Source organism: Pelobates fuscus, chromosome 3 (assembly GCF_036172605.1).
Source record: "Pelobates fuscus isolate aPelFus1 chromosome 3, aPelFus1.pri, whole genome shotgun sequence".
NCBI lineage: Eukaryota > Metazoa > Chordata > Amphibia > Anura > Pelobatidae > Pelobates > Pelobates fuscus.
Window position 1 is genome coordinate 300,485,559 of NC_086319.1, and position 19,293 is coordinate 300,504,851.

General features: G+C 39.7%; 2 protein-coding genes across 2 annotated transcripts; both read right to left on the minus strand.

Annotated features, from left to right (window-relative positions):
* Positions 1 to 3: 3 nt before the first annotated feature.
* On the minus strand, positions 4 to 9,304 carry MTFMT (mitochondrial methionyl-tRNA formyltransferase). Its single transcript, XM_063446287.1, has 9 exons — positions 9,229 to 9,304; positions 7,427 to 7,499; positions 7,224 to 7,346; positions 6,764 to 6,866; positions 6,604 to 6,679; positions 3,985 to 4,076; positions 2,583 to 2,664; positions 696 to 763; positions 4 to 420 (listed from the first exon to the last, which is right to left on the minus strand). Exons 1-9 carry the CDS (start codon positions 9,302 to 9,304, stop codon positions 220 to 222), a joined length of 894 nt encoding a protein of 297 aa, XP_063302357.1. The 3' UTR covers positions 4 to 219.
* Positions 9,305 to 9,568: 264 nt separating this feature from the next.
* Positions 9,569 to 18,705, minus strand: LOC134603123 (methionyl-tRNA formyltransferase, mitochondrial-like). The gene is made up of 9 exons (XM_063448788.1): positions 17,896 to 18,705; positions 17,204 to 17,416; positions 17,001 to 17,123; positions 16,541 to 16,643; positions 16,381 to 16,456; positions 13,762 to 13,853; positions 12,360 to 12,441; positions 10,473 to 10,540; positions 9,569 to 10,197 (listed from the first exon to the last, which is right to left on the minus strand). Exons 1-9 carry the CDS (start codon positions 18,570 to 18,572, stop codon positions 9,997 to 9,999), a joined length of 1,635 nt encoding a protein of 544 aa, XP_063304858.1. The 5' UTR covers positions 18,573 to 18,705; the 3' UTR covers positions 9,569 to 9,996.
* Between the last annotated feature and the right edge of the window lie 588 nt (positions 18,706 to 19,293).

Sequence of the window (19,293 nt, forward strand, 5' to 3'; positions counted from 1 at the left end):
TGTACACTCTAGCAGATTGTTAATCCCTGATATAAGTAAAATTATATTTTTATATTAAGAGTTGGGTATGAAATGTTCATTTGTCTTGTAGCATTTTCCTGCAATTATGACAATTTTCTTTATTTCCACCATGAATGATGGCGTGTAAGTGCTCTCTTCCAAAAGCTGCATTTAGTTGAATATCTCCAGTTAGCCAGTTCAATGCAAGAATACATAACATCACCGTGCTGTATTTCTCAGCGATGCTTGTTTCGGTTTGGAAACCTTGACTTTGGGGGGCAGGTACAGTGTGTGAAACCTGCATGTCTCCAGCTGAACACTTGGCTTCTGTACAAACCACTGGTGCAGATACCCATTGTAGAAGTCCTTGGCAGACAATTTCTTCTTTAAAATTACTGTTTTAATTCCAACCCAGCCATCCTGTCAAATAAAGCCAGATGTTAGCATTTCGGACAGAACCACTTTACTTACCAGTTACCTGCTTAATGATATACCTTCAAATATAAATGTTAACATTCGTCAACAAGGAAGCTCTTGATATGATACAATTTAAATTTTTTTACATTATATTGTTTAAGTCTAAAGAAATAAGACTTCCCTACTGGGAAAATAAATGTTCATCTTACACTGTCAAAAGCTCTGCAATATTGAACTGTATGCACATTTACATATTGGCATTGAGCCAGAACACGTACCTTGCAACGTACAATCAGTAACTCTGGCCCTCGCAGGTATCGAATAGAACCAGGCACATCAACCTTTTCTACAGGAATATAAAACAAAATAGTATGTAACGAATGTGTATACATTTACTATATATGGGGTGGGGTCTTAATGTGTGTTTTGTGTATGAGGGTGAGTGTGGAGGGAATTGAGTTACTAGGTTGAGTATATGTGGATACAGCTAGATCTGTCTACTGATGACTGCATCTATTATGTTTCTAAATGAACATTGTGGTTTTTTCCTCCAAACCAGATTTACCTTTCTTTCTTTGAAATAAAAAAAAAAGGGAGGGGCTATGGTAATCTCTGACACAGTTACAAATGAAAAACACTGTGGGTATGATGGTGTCTAGGCACAACTATAAGACCACACAGAATAATCTGTTAAGTAAAATATGAGGCTGTAATGTTTACTATGAAGGTATTGTATGACTGTATTATAAATTTTGTTTTGTGCCTCTGGAAGTGTGTTACAGGCCAAGTACCAATCATTTGCAAGGCTCCTTTTTATACAGAAAACTATCATCTGCAGTATGTGACACCTTAAAGGACCACTATAGTGCCAGGAAAACACTTGTTTTCCTGGCACTATAGTGCCCTGAGGGTGCCCCCACCCTCAGGGATCCCCTCCCGCCGGGCTCTGGAGAGAGGAAGGGGTTAAACACTTACCTTTCTCCAGCGCCGGGCCTGGAGCTTTCCTCCTCCTCTCCTCCTTTGCGACGTCATCGGCTGAATGCGTATGCGCGGCAGCAGCCGCGCGCGCATTCAGCCAGTCGCATAGGAAAGCATTTACAATGCTTTCCAATGGACGCTGACGTCTTCTCACTGTGATTTTCACAGTGAGAAGAACGCAAGCGCATCTAGCGGCTGTCAATGAGACAGCCACTAGAGGCTCTGGAGGCTGGATTAACCCTCAGTATAAACATAGCAGTTTCTCTGAAACTGCTATGTTTATAAAGAAAAAAAGGGTTAATCCTAGAGGGACCTGGCACCCAGACCACCTCATTAAGCTGAAGTGGTCTGGGTGCCTAGAGTGGTCCTTTAAGATTTTTATGTGTACAGCACGTGGTTAATTGTATCAAGCTGCACATGCTGCTAATTACAAACCGTATTATGCTTTACAGACACAAAGCCTTTGAATGAGACAGTTGTCTCAAACATTCATGTCCTTTTAGTGTTGTGGGCTATATATTAGTTCTCATGATGCCCTTGTACCTTTGAGCTTGGCATCCCTAAGCTAACGTATTCAGTCATGGCAAATTAAATATGAAAGGAACTTTAATCCTAACATATCATTACTTCTGTCTATTGTGTACGTTCTCTTCCTATTGCCATTTTGATAAGTGCTATTTGCAGTCTTCTAATAAAGGTCCTGATATATGTTTGGATAAACTTTTAAAATGTTTTAATATTTTGATAGTATATTTTGGAAAAAAGTAATTTTGAGTGTATCCAATACAATTAAATCACTTGAAAAGCTTATCCAGAAATAAAAAAAAAAAGAGGCTGAAATCTGAAACAAACAAGTTACTAAAGATGGCTTCCTTGTCGATGTTTAAGAGTACTGCAAAGAAAAATTCTTCACTCTACAGAAGGCTTAGAATAAAGATACTTTCACATAGTAGGCCTGCTTCCCATTCATACATTCTTTTACCTCTTCTGTAACTCGGAAATAATAAAACATGTAGGCAAAAGCAGGCACAGGGAAGGAAATATTTTATGCTGGAAAATATAGAAGTGACAAAAATGAAGATAAGTGGTAAAAATCCACAGAAATTAAGACGTTAAATATGTTTGGAAATTTTAATAAGAATCGGTTTACAGTGTAGTAGTGTAAAGACACCTTGAACTATACTTACCTTGAATGTTTAATGCAGCAGGAACCTCCACAAAGTTGATGAGTTTAATTGGAGAACCCATCCATACAGTCTGCAATGGCATCTTTTGAAAAATAAATGGTGACAATGAGCAGATTAATGACTATTACAAAATATATAATAAAGGTTTAGAACAGGGAGTTTATATTAAATATAAACACATATGTAAAGGCGGGAGCCTGATGTTGTGGGAGGGGATAGTCCAGCTATTTACAGAACTCTCCTCCCATCTCCAACCGGCATATCGTGGTCTGCTTGTCACGTCACTCCTCCCTCCGCTCCCAATTTCTGAACACAAATTTCATAGATTGGCGCTCTTTATTTTAGAGGCCTACCGGTATATCTTTGTCCGCACCCCACATACTACTTTAATACTATTTTATGGCCTTTGGGTACAGACCACATTTTTGTGTGTGTGTATATGTATATATAATACACACACATTTCCACGATCCCAGCACTCTAGTTCCCGGTCTTTGGCTGGAGTTGGCACCGGAACTTCATTAAAGTATAGGTAAGAAGTTAAGTGCACTCTGGAGACTGTAGTAGTACAGTAGAAATGCTTTTATTTAGTACAAATAAACCTCAACGTTTCAGTCCTGGACTTTTCTCAAGACAAGGGCTAAGTGCCAGATAATGGTTATATGTAGTGGGATGATAGTTATGTGAGGACAGAAATCATCAAAGAGCATAATTCAGTGATAGTTTCAGTCACAAAAAGGAGGAATCTCACATTTTTATGCAATATTCATATAATCTACATTGCAATTAATTATGCCTGTTAATGTGAGATGCCGCCTCCTTTTTATGACAAACTATCACTGAATTATGCTCTTTGATCATTTCTGTTCTCACATAACTCACCCCACTTTCTGTCGATCCAGTCTTCTTCTTACTTGGTCTCCACTTATATGTTATAGAGCTAATTGTTTCTTTGTATATTTTTTTCTTACCTTCACTCACATGGTTAGATTTGGTATGATGACATCATCTCTGACATCACCAGTCTTGCTCTCACCTGTGATTATCTCACAGCTTGTGTGTGTGTATATAACAGTTAGCTGGCACTTAGCATTTGTCTTGAGAAAAGTCCAGGAGGAATGGGGGTGGAGGGGGTGTATATGTATATATATATATATATGTTTTTTTTTCTATTTTGTGCTCTATAAAAGTAAACAGGGTAGAGAATTGCAGCATCTTTATCTGAGCTTTAAGGCTGGATCACTCCTAAGCATAGAAGAGCCAATAAAATAACCTAATGTAAGTAATCAAGCTGGTATGTTGGACATTGGTTGATCCTTTGTCAGTCTTGAATAACCTTAACAGTTGCATTAAATTGAGTTGCATCAGAGAACATTGATGTCATATACTGTTGGTTCCTTACCGCAAATCCAATCGCACGCTCTAGGCGTAAAATGTCCTCTGCACGCTGTTCTTCCCACCTCACGCAGCTCATGGGTGCAGACACTTTGGGGGCTACAAGATAAATGAGAGGACAAAAAAAAAAATCCAGTGAAGAATGCATATATATCATAAGGAAAATTATAGTAAATAGAGTATGCACATAAAAAATAAGTTGGCATGCTAAAAGAGAAGTCAAAAAAGATAAAGTAGGACAACATGAATAACACACAGGGCTGGATTAACAAAGGGTCTGATAGAGCTGCAGCTCCAGGCCCATTGATTTAAAATAAAAATCCCTCCCCCCCCCCCCCCCTTTTTTTTTTTTTTTTAAAAACACACTTCCTTAGGGTTGCCACCTGGCCGCAGGGAAAAGGCTGCAGGGAGACATAGGTACACTTGGGAACACTGAGACACTAGGGGCACTGGGACACAGACACATAGGGACACTTGGGGACAGACACTAGGGGAGACTGAGATATGGGGACATTAGGGGGCACTTGGGAGACCTGAGGACACTGGGAAACTGAGGCATGGGGATGGTGAGAAACTTGGGCACACACACATTGGGACACCCCATGTCTCCCCAAGTGTCTCCAGGTCTCCCGTGTCTCCTAGTGACATGGGGACACTAGAGGACACTGGACGGCATGGGGACCTGGGAGACATGGGGCAGTCCTAGTTTCCCCATTCCTCCCAGCCAGTGTCCCCATGTCGCTCAGTTTTCGTAGTGTGCCAGTGTCCCTAGTGTCTCAGTGTTTCCGAGTCTCCCAAAGTCCCCTAGTATAAAAGAAAAAACCTCAGGCACTCATTGTGATAGATTTAAGCAGGTTTATTGGACACAGCAACATGTCGACCTGTACCTAGGTCTTTATAAAGTCTCCAGTGTCCCCCGTGTATCACCGTGTCTCAGTGCTCCATGTCTCCCAGTGTCCCTGGTGTCACCTAGACTCTCAGTGCCCCCAAGTGTCTGTGTTCCCTAGTATAAAAGAAAACATCTCAGAAACTCACTTTGATAGATTTAAGCAGGTTTATTGGACGCCGCAATGTTTTGACCTGTACCCAGGTCTTTATCAAGTCTCCAGTGTCCCCTATGTATCACAGTGTCCACTCATGTATCAGTCACCCAGTGTCCCTATGTCCCCTAGTGACAGAGACACAGACACTAAGGGACATTGAGAGACATAGACATGCCCCCTTTTTGGATATGTTCACCCCTTTCGGTAGTTCTGGTTACGTGATTTGCGTCAGTGGCTCACCCCTTAATCCTGTCCATAGACTTCCTGCTTCACTAGACACTGCTGTTAGAGTGTATGAATTTACTTGAAAGATGAAAGCATGAGATAAACATAGGGTATGGTTTTTCTCATAGCTGCATCCTATGAGTTTCCCTCCAGCACCATCTCCATCAGATACATGACGCTTGGGAGGTAGGAGGCTGTTTTAGTGTTTTTGGTCGATAAGACTTTGTAATTAGGCCCATTATAATTGTCAGCACCAGGCCCACTGGGCACTTAATCTGGTCCTGATAACACCTCACAATTAGGAGTTTGGAAAATGCCATAGCAGTCCAAAATTAAAGCTGTATTTGGATTATGTTTCTTGGAAAATAGATTTTTTTTTAGGGTCTTACATTTTCAATTGTTTTAACAAAATAGTGAAATTCATACTAACTTTCCAGGGGACCACATCTGAATTAATTGATTTTGCAAAGTAGGTGCATGACCTTTAGCAAACACCTATATTTCCCATATAAAGCAGGCATTAGGTCTAGTTTGCCAAGTAAGACTAATTAGTTACCAATGTACCATTTTAAAACACCACCTACCACCACAGAGAGTCTGCTACACAAAACATGCAGGCAAGTGACTGCTTTGCATGGTTCCATCTTAGCCATCACTAAGTGGATCATCCTTCGCTGAGTAATAACTTACATTTTGTCACAAACACCACCTACTTCACACTTAAGTTGTAAGCTTGAAAGTGCAGGTCCTGTTGGACTAAAGCCCTTGGTCTTTATGTCACCTAGTAACATCCCTGCATTTCACGTAAAGTTGCTTAACTGTATGTCAACTTGTTTAACCCCTTAAGGACACATGACGTGTGACATGTCATGATTCCCTTTTATTCCAGAAGTTTGGTCCTTAAGGGGTTAAACCATGTTTACCTGTTCTACTGTACAGTGCTGTTTAATTCTATGATTTAGTTTTTTAAGATTTACACTTACTTTGTAGTTTCAGTATGTTGAAACAGGTCTAATAACTGTACACAACATATATCTACATTTTAATGAGGCACTCTGTACACCATAACCACTGTAGCTCGTTGTAGTGATTATGATGAAATTGTTCTATGAGCATTTCCCCTAATTTTCTATACAACTTTTTCAGAGTGATATGGGACTAAAAAACTGGGGTTCTCTCTGACACTCATAGCCTGCCCCCTTCTGCAGCATGCTGATAATGTGGAAAAGGCACTTTCACGTTATCAAGTGGAAATCTGGACAACAGTGATACTTGGAAAGCAGTGTGCTATTCCACAACCAGAAGCAAGAGATTACGGAGTATAATATGTATTACATTTTTAAATAAATAAAATATACCGAATGTTGCTCCTTCTGTTGGCTGCTCAGTGCTATACTTTAAGCACTTGGGTAAGTTCTTCAGAACAGAAATTAGCTATGGAAGCAAGGAAAAAAAAAATTACTTAGGGTTGGCAATGCTTATGTTCTAGAATTCCATAATTAATCTTTTTTCAACTACCATTTCAGAGCCATGTTTAGACAGGACAGCTTCTAGGTCCTTAGAAGTGCACGTGGAAGGAACAGGAAACTTCTTCTGCATCACTATAGGTCCCACATCAAATCTAAATAAAATAGTGCCCATTTATTAACAATTAGTACAAAACAGACAGATTTACACTTAACATAATTATATAAAATAGAGCTCTAGAAAATAAAAAATCCTCTCTCCTCATTTATGGATATATTTTAAAGAGACATTGTACCAAATCAATAATATGTGCTGAAAGCAAGGTTTTAGAAAATAATAAAAGAATTACCCATACATGTCTGCAAGTAAGTGCATGGTGAGCCATCACTTTCGACTTGCTAAACCGATACAATCAATTAAAGTTTGTGCATTTTATCTTGATAATATCCTAGATGTTATAGTTTGAACTTTGTGGATTGCAAAAATAAACATGGTCATGAAACAAATGTACCTTTTTGGTCTTATCTGCATAACTGTGACAGCAGTGTTCTCATCCCCATTCAGCACTGTATGTACTATTGGAGCTGGGCCACGCCACCTGGGTAGGCAACTGGGATGCACATTCAATATGCCACTAAAACAAACATGTATGGTGAGACCGGGCTTGTAAAGAAACGCCTATTAGCCTAAATACAAAAATCAAAATGGACTTACTAGGGAAATTTTAAAATAAGTTCCTCACTGAGAAGTCGTCCAAAGGATGCCACTACACCAACATCATGTATAGCTTGGAGGAAAGACGAGACAGGGGGGATATGATAGAAACATTTAAATACATAAAGGGAATCAACACAGTAAAGGAGGAGACTATATTTAAAAGAAGAAAAACTACCACAACCAGAGGACATAGTCTAAAATTAGAAGGACAAAGGTTTAAAAATAATATCAGGAAGTATTACTTTACTGAGAGGGTAGTGGATGCATGGAATAGCCTTCCAGCTGAAGTGGTAGAGGTTAACACAGTAAAGGAGTTTAAGCATGCGTGGGATAGGCATAAGGCTATCCTAACTATAAGATAATGCCAGGGACTAATGAAAGTATTTAGAAAACTGGGCAGACTAGATGGGCCGAATGGTTCTTATCTGCCGTCACATTCTATGTTTCTATGTTATGGGACACTGTGTACTAAACACCATGAACACTGGAGTTTGAAAAATAAATTCTATCTTTAGTCCACAGTTTACTTAAACCATTTTTTTCTAATCTTATACCTAGTTTCTATAGATTTATTGGTTTTTTTTTGTCTTGATGGCACCTCTTCTGAAGTGGTCATGTCCTCATCACATATAATTCAGCATTTACCCGTAAATTACCTTTAATTATAGTCTTAAAGGGAATCTCCAGTGCCAGGAAAACAATCCGTTTTCCTGGCACTGGAGGGTCCCTCTCCCTCCCACCCCCCAATACCCGGTTACTGAAGGGGTAAAAACCCCTTCAGTGACTTACCTGAGGCAGCGGCGATGTCCCTCGCCGCTGTCTCCGCCTCCGCGACACTCCTCCTATCCATTGCCGGTGGGTGAGACTGATTTTGCCCACCGGCCGAGTGGACCTAATGCGCATTACGTCTCCCCATAGGAAAGCATTGAAACATAATTTCAATGCTTTACTATGGGGTTTTGAGCGACGTTGGAGGTCCTCACACAGCGTGAGGACGTCCAGCGATGCTCTAGCACAGGTTTCCTGTGCTAGAAACCAGTAAGTTCCCTCTAGTGGCTGTCTAATAGACAGCCACTAGAGGTGGAGTTAACCCTGCAAGGTAATTATTGCAGTTTATAAAAAAACTGCAATAATTACACTTGCAGGGTTAAGAGTAGTGGGAGTTGGCACCCAGACCACTCCAATGAGCAGAAGTGGTCTAGGTGCCTAGAGTGTCCCTTTAACTGTACACATGTACTGTATATGTGATTTTTAAAAGTGTTTTATTGATTTTTGAAGCTGTATTTACTGCTTTTATGCTCTGATACAAGCGTGTAATAAAATAGAAGGAAAGTCGAGGCACTCCAAGGTACAAATCAGGCAATTTTATTGAACCCACTCCATCGCAACGTTTCGACCTACATGGTCTTTGTCAAGCGTGATACAAGCGTGTAGTCCTTGCTTACAGCCAGGTCCCTTTCACCAGAAACCCCCTGCAGTACATGTTAATGTCAAGAGAAATGGTCCCAGAAGAATTGCTTTAAATAGTTCTTTGGGTGGGCAACCGTGGCTCCTCAAGTTGTTGGGGGCAACTGATCAGCCTCTTGACATAAAACACACATATTGTCATATGTATTCTCTCCCACTAGTCAGGAAGACCAACTAGTGCTTCCCAGCTGTTGGTGGACTAAATCATGTGATTTGAAGTCCAATTACATATGGAGAGCACTAGATTGTCTACCTGACAAGGAGTAGAAAATACTGATGTAGTCAGACTATTTAGGTCAATAATGCTAATGATTTCCAACATCATCTTTTACCCTGAATTATATGAAGAACCGTGATCATCTCTCTCTCTCTTCTCTTTCCAGTGGTACCTACCGTTGGTAAAGCCATCCTGAGGTTATTGGAGCAGCCAAACTGATTACACAGAACAATGTGTGCTTGTTTTAAAGCACAGTTTTCTATAAATGGTATGCCCTGTATTTGCATTTACCTACCTAGACCATTTCCTGATCATCTACATCATCAAGTTGTTCTATTGAGTCTCACCTGAGCAATTCTTGATTTTAATATTTAAACCAGCAGGACTGCTGTTTTACAATATATTTTTATGGAATTGAAAATAGATCTTTGATCACCATGCTGGTTTGCAAAATGTTTTATTTAAATAAAAATGTTTACTTACTTAAACTCCAGATGAATTGTTTAAAACAGCTTCCCAAATAGCATATTGCATCTGATTTCTCTGGGTGTCAACACAGAATAATCAACATGTCCATAGTCTATCTGGCTTAGGAGAGGCAGCATTTTAATACTGTAGCTCCTGGCAATCATTGCATAATTAGAGGTAGCAATCCCTTCTTAAATGTACACTCTAGCAGATTGTTAATCCCTGATATAAGTAAAATTATATTTTTATATTAAGAGTTGGGTATGAAATGTTCATTTGTCTTGTAGCATTTTCCTGCAATTATGACAATTTTCTTTATTTCCACCATGAATGATGGCGTGTAAGTGCTCTCTTCCAAAAGCTGCATTTAGTTGAATATCTCCAGTTAGCCAGTTCAATGCAAGAATACATAACATCACCGTGCTGTATTTCTCAGCGATGCTTGTTTCGGTTTGGAAACCTTGACTTTGGGGGGCAGGTACAGTGTGTGAAACCTGCATGTCTCCAGCTGAACACTTGGCTTCTGTACAAACCACTGGTGCAGATACCCATTGTAGAAGTCCTTGGCAGACAATTTCTTCTTTAAAATTACTGTTTTAATTCCAACCCAGCCATCCTGTCAAATAAAGCCAGATGTTAGCATTTCGGACAGAACCACTTTACTTACCAGTTACCTGCTTAATGATATACCTTCAAATATAAATGTTAACATTCGTCAACAAGGAAGCTCTTGATATGATACAATTTAAATTTTTTTACATTATATTGTTTAAGTCTAAAGAAATAAGACTTCCCTACTGGGAAAATAAATGTTCATCTTACACTGTCAAAAGCTCTGCAATATTGAACTGTATGCACATTTACATATTGGCATTGAGCCAGAACACGTACCTTGCAACGTACAATCAGTAACTCTGGCCCTCGCAGGTATCGAATAGAACCAGGCACATCAACCTTTTCTACAGGAATATAAAACAAAATAGTATGTAACGAATGTGTATACATTTACTATATATGGGGTGGGGTCTTAATGTGTGTTTTGTGTATGAGGGTGAGTGTGGAGGGAATTGAGTTACTAGGTTGAGTATATGTGGATACAGCTAGATCTGTCTACTGATGACTGCATCTATTATGTTTCTAAATGAACATTGTGGTTTTTTCCTCCAAACCAGATTTACCTTTCTTTCTTTGAAATAAAAAAAAAAGGGAGGGGCTATGGTAATCTCTGACACAGTTACAAATGAAAAACACTGTGGGTATGATGGTGTCTAGGCACAACTATAAGACCACACAGAATAATCTGTTAAGTAAAATATGAGGCTGTAATGTTTACTATGAAGGTATTGTATGACTGTATTATAAATTTTGTTTTGTGCCTCTGGAAGTGTGTTACAGGCCAAGTACCAATCATTTGCAAGGCTCCTTTTTATACAGAAAACTATCATCTGCAGTATGTGACACCTTAAAGGACCACTATAGTGCCAGGAAAACACTTGTTTTCCTGGCACTATAGTGCCCTGAGGGTGCCCCCACCCTCAGGGATCCCCTCCCGCCGGGCTCTGGAGAGAGGAAGGGGTTAAACACTTACCTTTCTCCAGCGCCGGGCCTGGAGCTTTCCTCCTCCTCTCCTCCTTTGCGACGTCATCGGCTGAATGCGTATGCGCGGCAGCAGCCGCGCGCGCATTCAGCCAGTCGCATAGGAAAGCATTTACAATGCTTTCCAATGGACGCTGACGTCTTCTCACTGTGATTTTCACAGTGAGAAGAACGCAAGCGCATCTAGCGGCTGTCAATGAGACAGCCACTAGAGGCTCTGGAGGCTGGATTAACCCTCAGTATAAACATAGCAGTTTCTCTGAAACTGCTATGTTTATAAAGAAAAAAAGGGTTAATCCTAGAGGGACCTGGCACCCAGACCACCTCATTAAGCTGAAGTGGTCTGGGTGCCTAGAGTGGTCCTTTAAGATTTTTATGTGTACAGCACGTGGTTAATTGTATCAAGCTGCACATGCTGCTAATTACAAACCGTATTATGCTTTACAGACACAAAGCCTTTGAATGAGACAGTTGTCTCAAACATTCATGTCCTTTTAGTGTTGTGGGCTATATATTAGTTCTCATGATGCCCTTGTACCTTTGAGCTTGGCATCCCTAAGCTAACGTATTCAGTCATGGCAAATTAAATATGAAAGGAACTTTAATCCTAACATATCATTACTTCTGTCTATTGTGTACGTTCTCTTCCTATTGCCATTTTGATAAGTGCTATTTGCAGTCTTCTAATAAAGGTCCTGATATATGTTTGGATAAACTTTTAAAATGTTTTAATATTTTGATAGTATATTTTGGAAAAAAGTAATTTTGAGTGTATCCAATACAATTAAATCACTTGAAAAGCTTATCCAGAAATAAAAAAAAAAAGAGGCTGAAATCTGAAACAAACAAGTTACTAAAGATGGCTTCCTTGTCGATGTTTAAGAGTACTGCAAAGAAAAATTCTTCACTCTACAGAAGGCTTAGAATAAAGATACTTTCACATAGTAGGCCTGCTTCCCATTCATACATTCTTTTACCTCTTCTGTAACTCGGAAATAATAAAACATGTAGGCAAAAGCAGGCACAGGGAAGGAAATATTTTATGCTGGAAAATATAGAAGTGACAAAAATGAAGATAAGTGGTAAAAATCCACAGAAATTAAGACGTTAAATATGTTTGGAAATTTTAATAAGAATCGGTTTACAGTGTAGTAGTGTAAAGACACCTTGAACTATACTTACCTTGAATGTTTAATGCAGCAGGAACCTCCACAAAGTTGATGAGTTTAATTGGAGAACCCATCCATACAGTCTGCAATGGCATCTTTTGAAAAATAAATGGTGACAATGAGCAGATTAATGACTATTACAAAATATATAATAAAGGTTTAGAACAGGGAGTTTATATTAAATATAAACACATATGTAAAGGCGGGAGCCTGATGTTGTGGGAGGGGATAGTCCAGCTATTTACAGAACTCTCCTCCCATCTCCAACCGGCATATCGTGGTCTGCTTGTCACGTCACTCCTCCCTCCGCTCCCAATTTCTGAACACAAATTTCATAGATTGGCGCTCTTTATTTTAGAGGCCTACCGGTATATCTTTGTCCGCACCCCACATACTACTTTAATACTATTTTATGGCCTTTGGGTACAGACCACATTTTTGTGTGTGTGTATATGTATATATAATACACACACATTTCCACGATCCCAGCACTCTAGTTCCCGGTCTTTGGCTGGAGTTGGCACCGGAACTTCATTAAAGTATAGGTAAGAAGTTAAGTGCACTCTGGAGACTGTAGTAGTACAGTAGAAATGCTTTTATTTAGTACAAATAAACCTCAACGTTTCAGTCCTGGACTTTTCTCAAGACAAGGGCTAAGTGCCAGATAATGGTTATATGTAGTGGGATGATAGTTATGTGAGGACAGAAATCATCAAAGAGCATAATTCAGTGATAGTTTCAGTCACAAAAAGGAGGAATCTCACATTTTTATGCAATATTCATATAATCTACATTGCAATTAATTATGCCTGTTAATGTGAGATGCCGCCTCCTTTTTATGACAAACTATCACTGAATTATGCTCTTTGATCATTTCTGTTCTCACATAACTCACCCCACTTTCTGTCGATCCAGTCTTCTTCTTACTTGGTCTCCACTTATATGTTATAGAGCTAATTGTTTCTTTGTATATTTTTTTCTTACCTTCACTCACATGGTTAGATTTGGTATGATGACATCATCTCTGACATCACCAGTCTTGCTCTCACCTGTGATTATCTCACAGCTTGTGTGTGTGTATATAACAGTTAGCTGGCACTTAGCATTTGTCTTGAGAAAAGTCCAGGAGGAATGGGGGTGGAGGGGGTGTATATGTATATATATATATATATGTTTTTTTTTCTATTTTGTGCTCTATAAAAGTAAACAGGGTAGAGAATTGCAGCATCTTTATCTGAGCTTTAAGGCTGGATCACTCCTAAGCATAGAAGAGCCAATAAAATAACCTAATGTAAGTAATCAAGCTGGTATGTTGGACATTGGTTGATCCTTTGTCAGTCTTGAATAACCTTAACAGTTGCATTAAATTGAGTTGCATCAGAGAACATTGATGTCATATACTGTTGGTTCCTTACCGCAAATCCAATCGCACGCTCTAGGCGTAAAATGTCCTCTGCACGCTGTTCTTCCCACCTCACGCAGCTCATGGGTGCAGACACTTTGGGGGCTACAAGATAAATGAGAGGACAAAAAAAAAAATCCAGTGAAGAATGCATATATATCATAAGGAAAATTATAGTAAATAGAGTATGCACATAAAAAATAAGTTGGCATGCTAAAAGAGAAGTCAAAAAAGATAAAGTAGGACAACATGAATAACACACAGGGCTGGATTAACAAAGGGTCTGATAGAGCTGCAGCTCCAGGCCCATTGATTTAAAATAAAAATCCCTCCCCCCCCCCCCCCCTTTTTTTTTTTTTTTTAAAAACACACTTCCTTAGGGTTGCCACCTGGCCGCAGGGAAAAGGCTGCAGGGAGACATAGGTACACTTGGGAACACTGAGACACTAGGGGCACTGGGACACAGACACATAGGGACACTTGGGGACAGACACTAGGGGAGACTGAGATATGGGGACATTAGGGGGCACTTGGGAGACCTGAGGACACTGGGAAACTGAGGCATGGGGATGGTGAGAAACTTGGGCACACACACATTGGGACACCCCATGTCTCCCCAAGTGTCTCCAGGTCTCCCGTGTCTCCTAGTGACATGGGGACACTAGAGGACACTGGACGGCATGGGGACCTGGGAGACATGGGGCAGTCCTAGTTTCCCCATTCCTCCCAGCCAGTGTCCCCATGTCGCTCAGTTTTCGTAGTGTGCCAGTGTCCCTAGTGTCTCAGTGTTTCCGAGTCTCCCAAAGTCCCCTAGTATAAAAGAAAAAACCTCAGGCACTCATTGTGATAGATTTAAGCAGGTTTATTGGACACAGCAACATGTCGACCTGTACCTAGGTCTTTATAAAGTCTCCAGTGTCCCCCGTGTATCACCGTGTCTCAGTGCTCCATGTCTCCCAGTGTCCCTGGTGTCACCTAGACTCTCAGTGCCCCCAAGTGTCTGTGTTCCCTAGTATAAAAGAAAACATCTCAGAAACTCACTTTGATAGATTTAAGCAGGTTTATTGGACGCCGCAATGTTTTGACCTGTACCCAGGTCTTTATCAAGTCTCCAGTGTCCCCTATGTATCACAGTGTCCACTCATGTATCAGTCACCCAGTGTCCCTATGTCCCCTAGTGACAGAGACACAGACACTAAGGGACATTGAGAGACATAGACATGCCCCCTTTTTGGATATGTTCACCCCTTTCGGTAGTTCTGGTTACGTGATTTGCGTCAGTGGCTCACCCCTTAATCCTGTCCATAGACTTCCTGCTTCACTAGACACTGCTGTTAGAGTGTATGAATTTACTTGAAAGATGAAAGCATGAGATAAACATAGGGTATGGTTTTTCTCATAGCTGCATCCTATGAGTTTCCCTCCAGCACCATCTCCATCAGATACATGACGCTTGGGAGGTAGGAGGCTGTTTTAGTGTTTTTGGTCGATAAGACTTTGTAATTAGGCCCATTATAATTGTCAGCACCAGGCCCACTGGGCACTTAATCTGGTCCTGATAACACCTCACAATTAGGAGTTTGGAAAATGCCATAGCAGTCCAAAATTAAAGCTGTATTTGGATTATGTTTCTTGGAAAATAGATTTTTTTTTAGGGTCTTACATTTTCAATTGTTTTAACAAAATAGTGAAATTCATACTAACTTTCCAGGGGACCACATCTGAATTAATTGATTTTGCAAAGTAGGTGCATGACCTTTAGCAAACACCTATATTTCCCATATAAAGCAGGCATTAGGTCTAGTTTGCCAAGTAAGACTAATTAGTTACCAATGTACCATTTTAAAACACCACCTACCACCACAGAGAGTCTGCTACACAAAACATGCAGGCAAGTGACTGCTTTGCATGGTTCCATCTTAGCCATCACTAAGTGGATCATCCTTCGCTGAGTAATAACTTACATTTTGTCACAAACACCACCTACTTCACACTTAAGTTGTAAGCTTGAAAGTGCAGGTCCTGTTGGACTAAAGCCCTTGGTCTTTATGTCACCTAGTAACATCCCTGCATTTCACGTAAAGTTGCTTAACTGTATGTCAACTTGTTTAACCCCTTAAGGACACATGACGTGTGACATGTCATGATTCCCTTTTATTCCAGAAGTTTGGTCCTTAAGGGGTTAAACCATGTTTACCTGTTCTACTGTACAGTGCTGTTTAATTCTATGATTTAGTTTTTTAAGATTTACACTTACTTTGTAGTTTCAGTATGTTGAAACAGGTCTAATAACTGTACACAACATATATCTACATTTTAATGAGGCACTCTGTACACCATAACCACTGTAGCTCGTTGTAGTGATTATGATGAAATTGTTCTATGAGCATTTCCCCTAATTTTCTATACAACTTTTTCAGAGTGATATGGGACTAAAAAACTGGGGTTCTCTCTGACACTCATAGCCTGCCCCCTTCTGCAGCATGCTGATAATGTGGAAAAGGCACTTTCACGTTATCAAGTGGAAATCTGGACAACAGTGATACTTGGAAAGCAGTGTGCTATTCCACAACCAGAAGCAAGAGATTACGGAGTATAATATGTATTACATTTTTAAATAAATAAAATATACCGAATGTTGCTCCTTCTGTTGGCTGCTCAGTGCTATACTTTAAGCACTTGGGTAAGTTCTTCAGAACAGAAATTAGCTATGGAAGCAAGGAAAAAAAAAATTACTTAGGGTTGGCAATGCTTATGTTCTAGAATTCCATAATTAATCTTTTTTCAACTACCATTTCAGAGCCATGTTTAGACAGGACAGCTTCTAGGTCCTTAGAAGTGCACGTGGAAGGAACAGGAAACTTCTTCTGCATCACTATAGGTCCCACATCAAATCTAAATAAAATAGTGCCCATTTATTAACAATTAGTACAAAACAGACAGATTTACACTTAACATAATTATATAAAATAGAGCTCTAGAAAATAAAAAATCCTCTCTCCTCATTTATGGATATATTTTAAAGAGACATTGTACCAAATCAATAATATGTGCTGAAAGCAAGGTTTTAGAAAATAATAAAAGAATTACCCATACATGTCTGCAAGTAAGTGCATGGTGAGCCATCACTTTCGACTTGCTAAACCGATACAATCAATTAAAGTTTGTGCATTTTATCTTGATAATATCCTAGATGTTATAGTTTGAACTTTGTGGATTGCAAAAATAAACATGGTCATGAAACAAATGTACCTTTTTGGTCTTATCTGCATAACTGTGACAGCAGTGTTCTCATCCCCATTCAGCACTGTATGTACTATTGGAGCTGGGCCACGCCACCTGGGTAGGCAACTGGGATGCACATTCAATATGCCACTAAAACAAACATGTATGGTGAGACCGGGCTTGTAAAGAAACGCCTATTAGCCTAAATACAAAAATCAAAATGGACTTACTAGGGAAATTTTAAAATAAGTTCCTCACTGAGAAGTCGTCCAAAGGATGCCACTACACCAACATCAAATTGATCACAACTGCCCGTTTGTGGCCATTCATGTACAGTAATTCCATGGCCTGCTGCATAGTTTTTCACAGGAACTCCCTTTGGCAGAGAAGATGGCAACGTAACTACTTCTAGCCTCCCAACTACTGGATCCTGTGTCTCATTCCTAAACCAACAAAAGACAATGTATAAAAATGTTATTTGCAGCATTATGTAGCTAAACAAGTCTAACTTTACAAATATAGGATTTTGTTAGTTCCGAAACACATCAGATATTGCAATGTTTATTCATTGAAGTCTAAATTGTAGTGAATTGAAATCGAATTTAGGTAAATGATCTGTAACATTCTCAAACCCAGATAGTAACAGCTTAGCTATTTTAGCTTAAATATTCCCATTTTTTACAATTTGGACGTTAGTGAAGAAATCCCTTATATTTTATTCAATTCACAACGGATTAATCTTGAAAACAGGTTCTAAAAAAAAAAAAAAGTGAGCAAGTCAATTGTAAATTGTGTAAGATAAGTTTGCTTACTGATGATTAACCTTTGCACCAATAAAATATCAAAACTGAACAAAATTATATACCACTGTTACAATTATTGTGGACATATCTTGCATCTCATGTCAACCTAGAAAGCATACCTGGAGTCGTTTAAACCCTTCAATGACTCCATGGCAAACTCATCAGTTCCAAAGAACATAACATTCCAAGGTGGTTTGGTTCTGACTGTGGAACCCTCAGCTCTATTTGATACATCATGAATCTGGGAGTAAAACCTGGAAGAACAGATGTTGTTATCTACAGGAAGTCTCTGCTTGTATAAAGACAATAAAAGGTTTCCTTTCACTATTTCGACAAGTTTTCTCTTTTTAATCCAGGTATATGGAGGGTGTATCATATGTTCCCTGAAGACCACAAGCCCACCACAGTCTTCAGTGCATGATCGTTTAGTCTTCCTCCAGAGTGGAGAACAGTTACTACTAATAGGAGTCCACTCCAAAGATCTGAAAACGTTTGTAAGAGTACTCGGTGTAGTTTTTCTCAATTCACCGTTCAGATTCCTACTCTCATTACACAGTTCATTAACCCTGGATGTTATCTCCGTCTCTTCTTCCCTCCTACATTGTGGCAGCTTTAACTGGGCTGTATCCCGAGGCTGTGCACGGTGATCCATTAACTGTCCTGATTTATCACTGCTCCTCTTCCTTGCAACACATGCAGTGAGATTATGTTCCCTCAAAGCCTGGATCCCCACAGCAGGTCTGCAGCAATAGCTCCCACGAAACAGTCTCCTCCAGGTCTTGCTGCAGAAACCCATTTGGCCGTCTTTGAGCGGAATCCAGCTTCACAGCGAATTGCAACCTCTCACACCTTGATACACTATGGAGAGCGCCATCTTGGGAGGGTGGTCCGTTTGTAAATATGTCCGAAAGAAACAACACAGCGCTCTAAGGTTCCCGAGCTGGGAAAGGACCTAGTATGTGCTATAGCTGCAGTTATACCAGGCTCACTTACTGACAGCTACAGTAGGTAACACGAGCTGTGTGAATTCACTCGGATTAAAGGACACTAAGCAGATCTGCCAGTATAACCCCAATACAAAAAAACAATAGTTTGTGAAGTATTATTAGTTTAATTCATTTTGGTTAAAGTCTGTTAGTTTCCTATCTGAAATTAAGCTGAAATGTTAAATATGGCATGATTGAAGGCTTCCTGTCTTTAGGACTCATCTAATTTACTCCGAGACCTGATGAAGTGCCTTTGAGACACCAAATGTAATGTAAGCATACTGTACAGTTCCAGCAGCGACTTTAATGAATAAAATAAAGGTATTTTTTATGTTCTATTTTACAGCCCATTTGTTTTGTCAATCTGATACCAGAGAAACTGACGGACGCCGAGCACAGAGAGATGGACACAGGTTTCTTCAGGAAGGAAGAGATCTTTATTCGATTCACCGACCGGGACTCAGAGGGACTAATGTCACAAAAAAACAGCAAAATCTGAGCCCTGATCATACAGTGTAGGTCCCTTATATA

What these genes read in the sequence shown, in the direction of transcription:
- MTFMT (XM_063446287.1), bottom strand. Translation starts at nt 9,304, where the DNA reads ATGGCTTTACCAACGGTAGGTACCACTGGAAAGAGAAGAGAGAGAGAG. An exon ending in AACAGAAGGAGCAACATTCG is followed by an intron (nt 4,077 to 6,603) that starts GTATATTTTATT and finishes TTTATCTTGTAG; the next exon opens with CCCCCAAAGTGTCTGCACCC. An exon ending in TACTGATTGTACGTTGCAAG is followed by an intron (nt 421 to 695) that starts GTACGTGTTCTG and finishes TTTATTTGACAG; the next exon opens with GATGGCTGGGTTGGAATTAA.
- LOC134603123 (XM_063448788.1), bottom strand. Translation starts at nt 18,572, where the DNA reads ATGGGTTTCTGCAGCAAGACCTGGAGGAGACTGTTTCGTGGGAGCTAT. An exon ending in CTAAACATGGCTCTGAAATG is followed by an intron (nt 16,457 to 16,540) that starts GTAGTTGAAAAA and finishes TTGCTTCCATAG; the next exon opens with CTAATTTCTGTTCTGAAGAA. An exon ending in TGCTGCATTAAACATTCAAG is followed by an intron (nt 10,541 to 12,359) that starts GTAAGTATAGTT and finishes ATATTCCTGTAG; the next exon opens with AAAAGGTTGATGTGCCTGGT.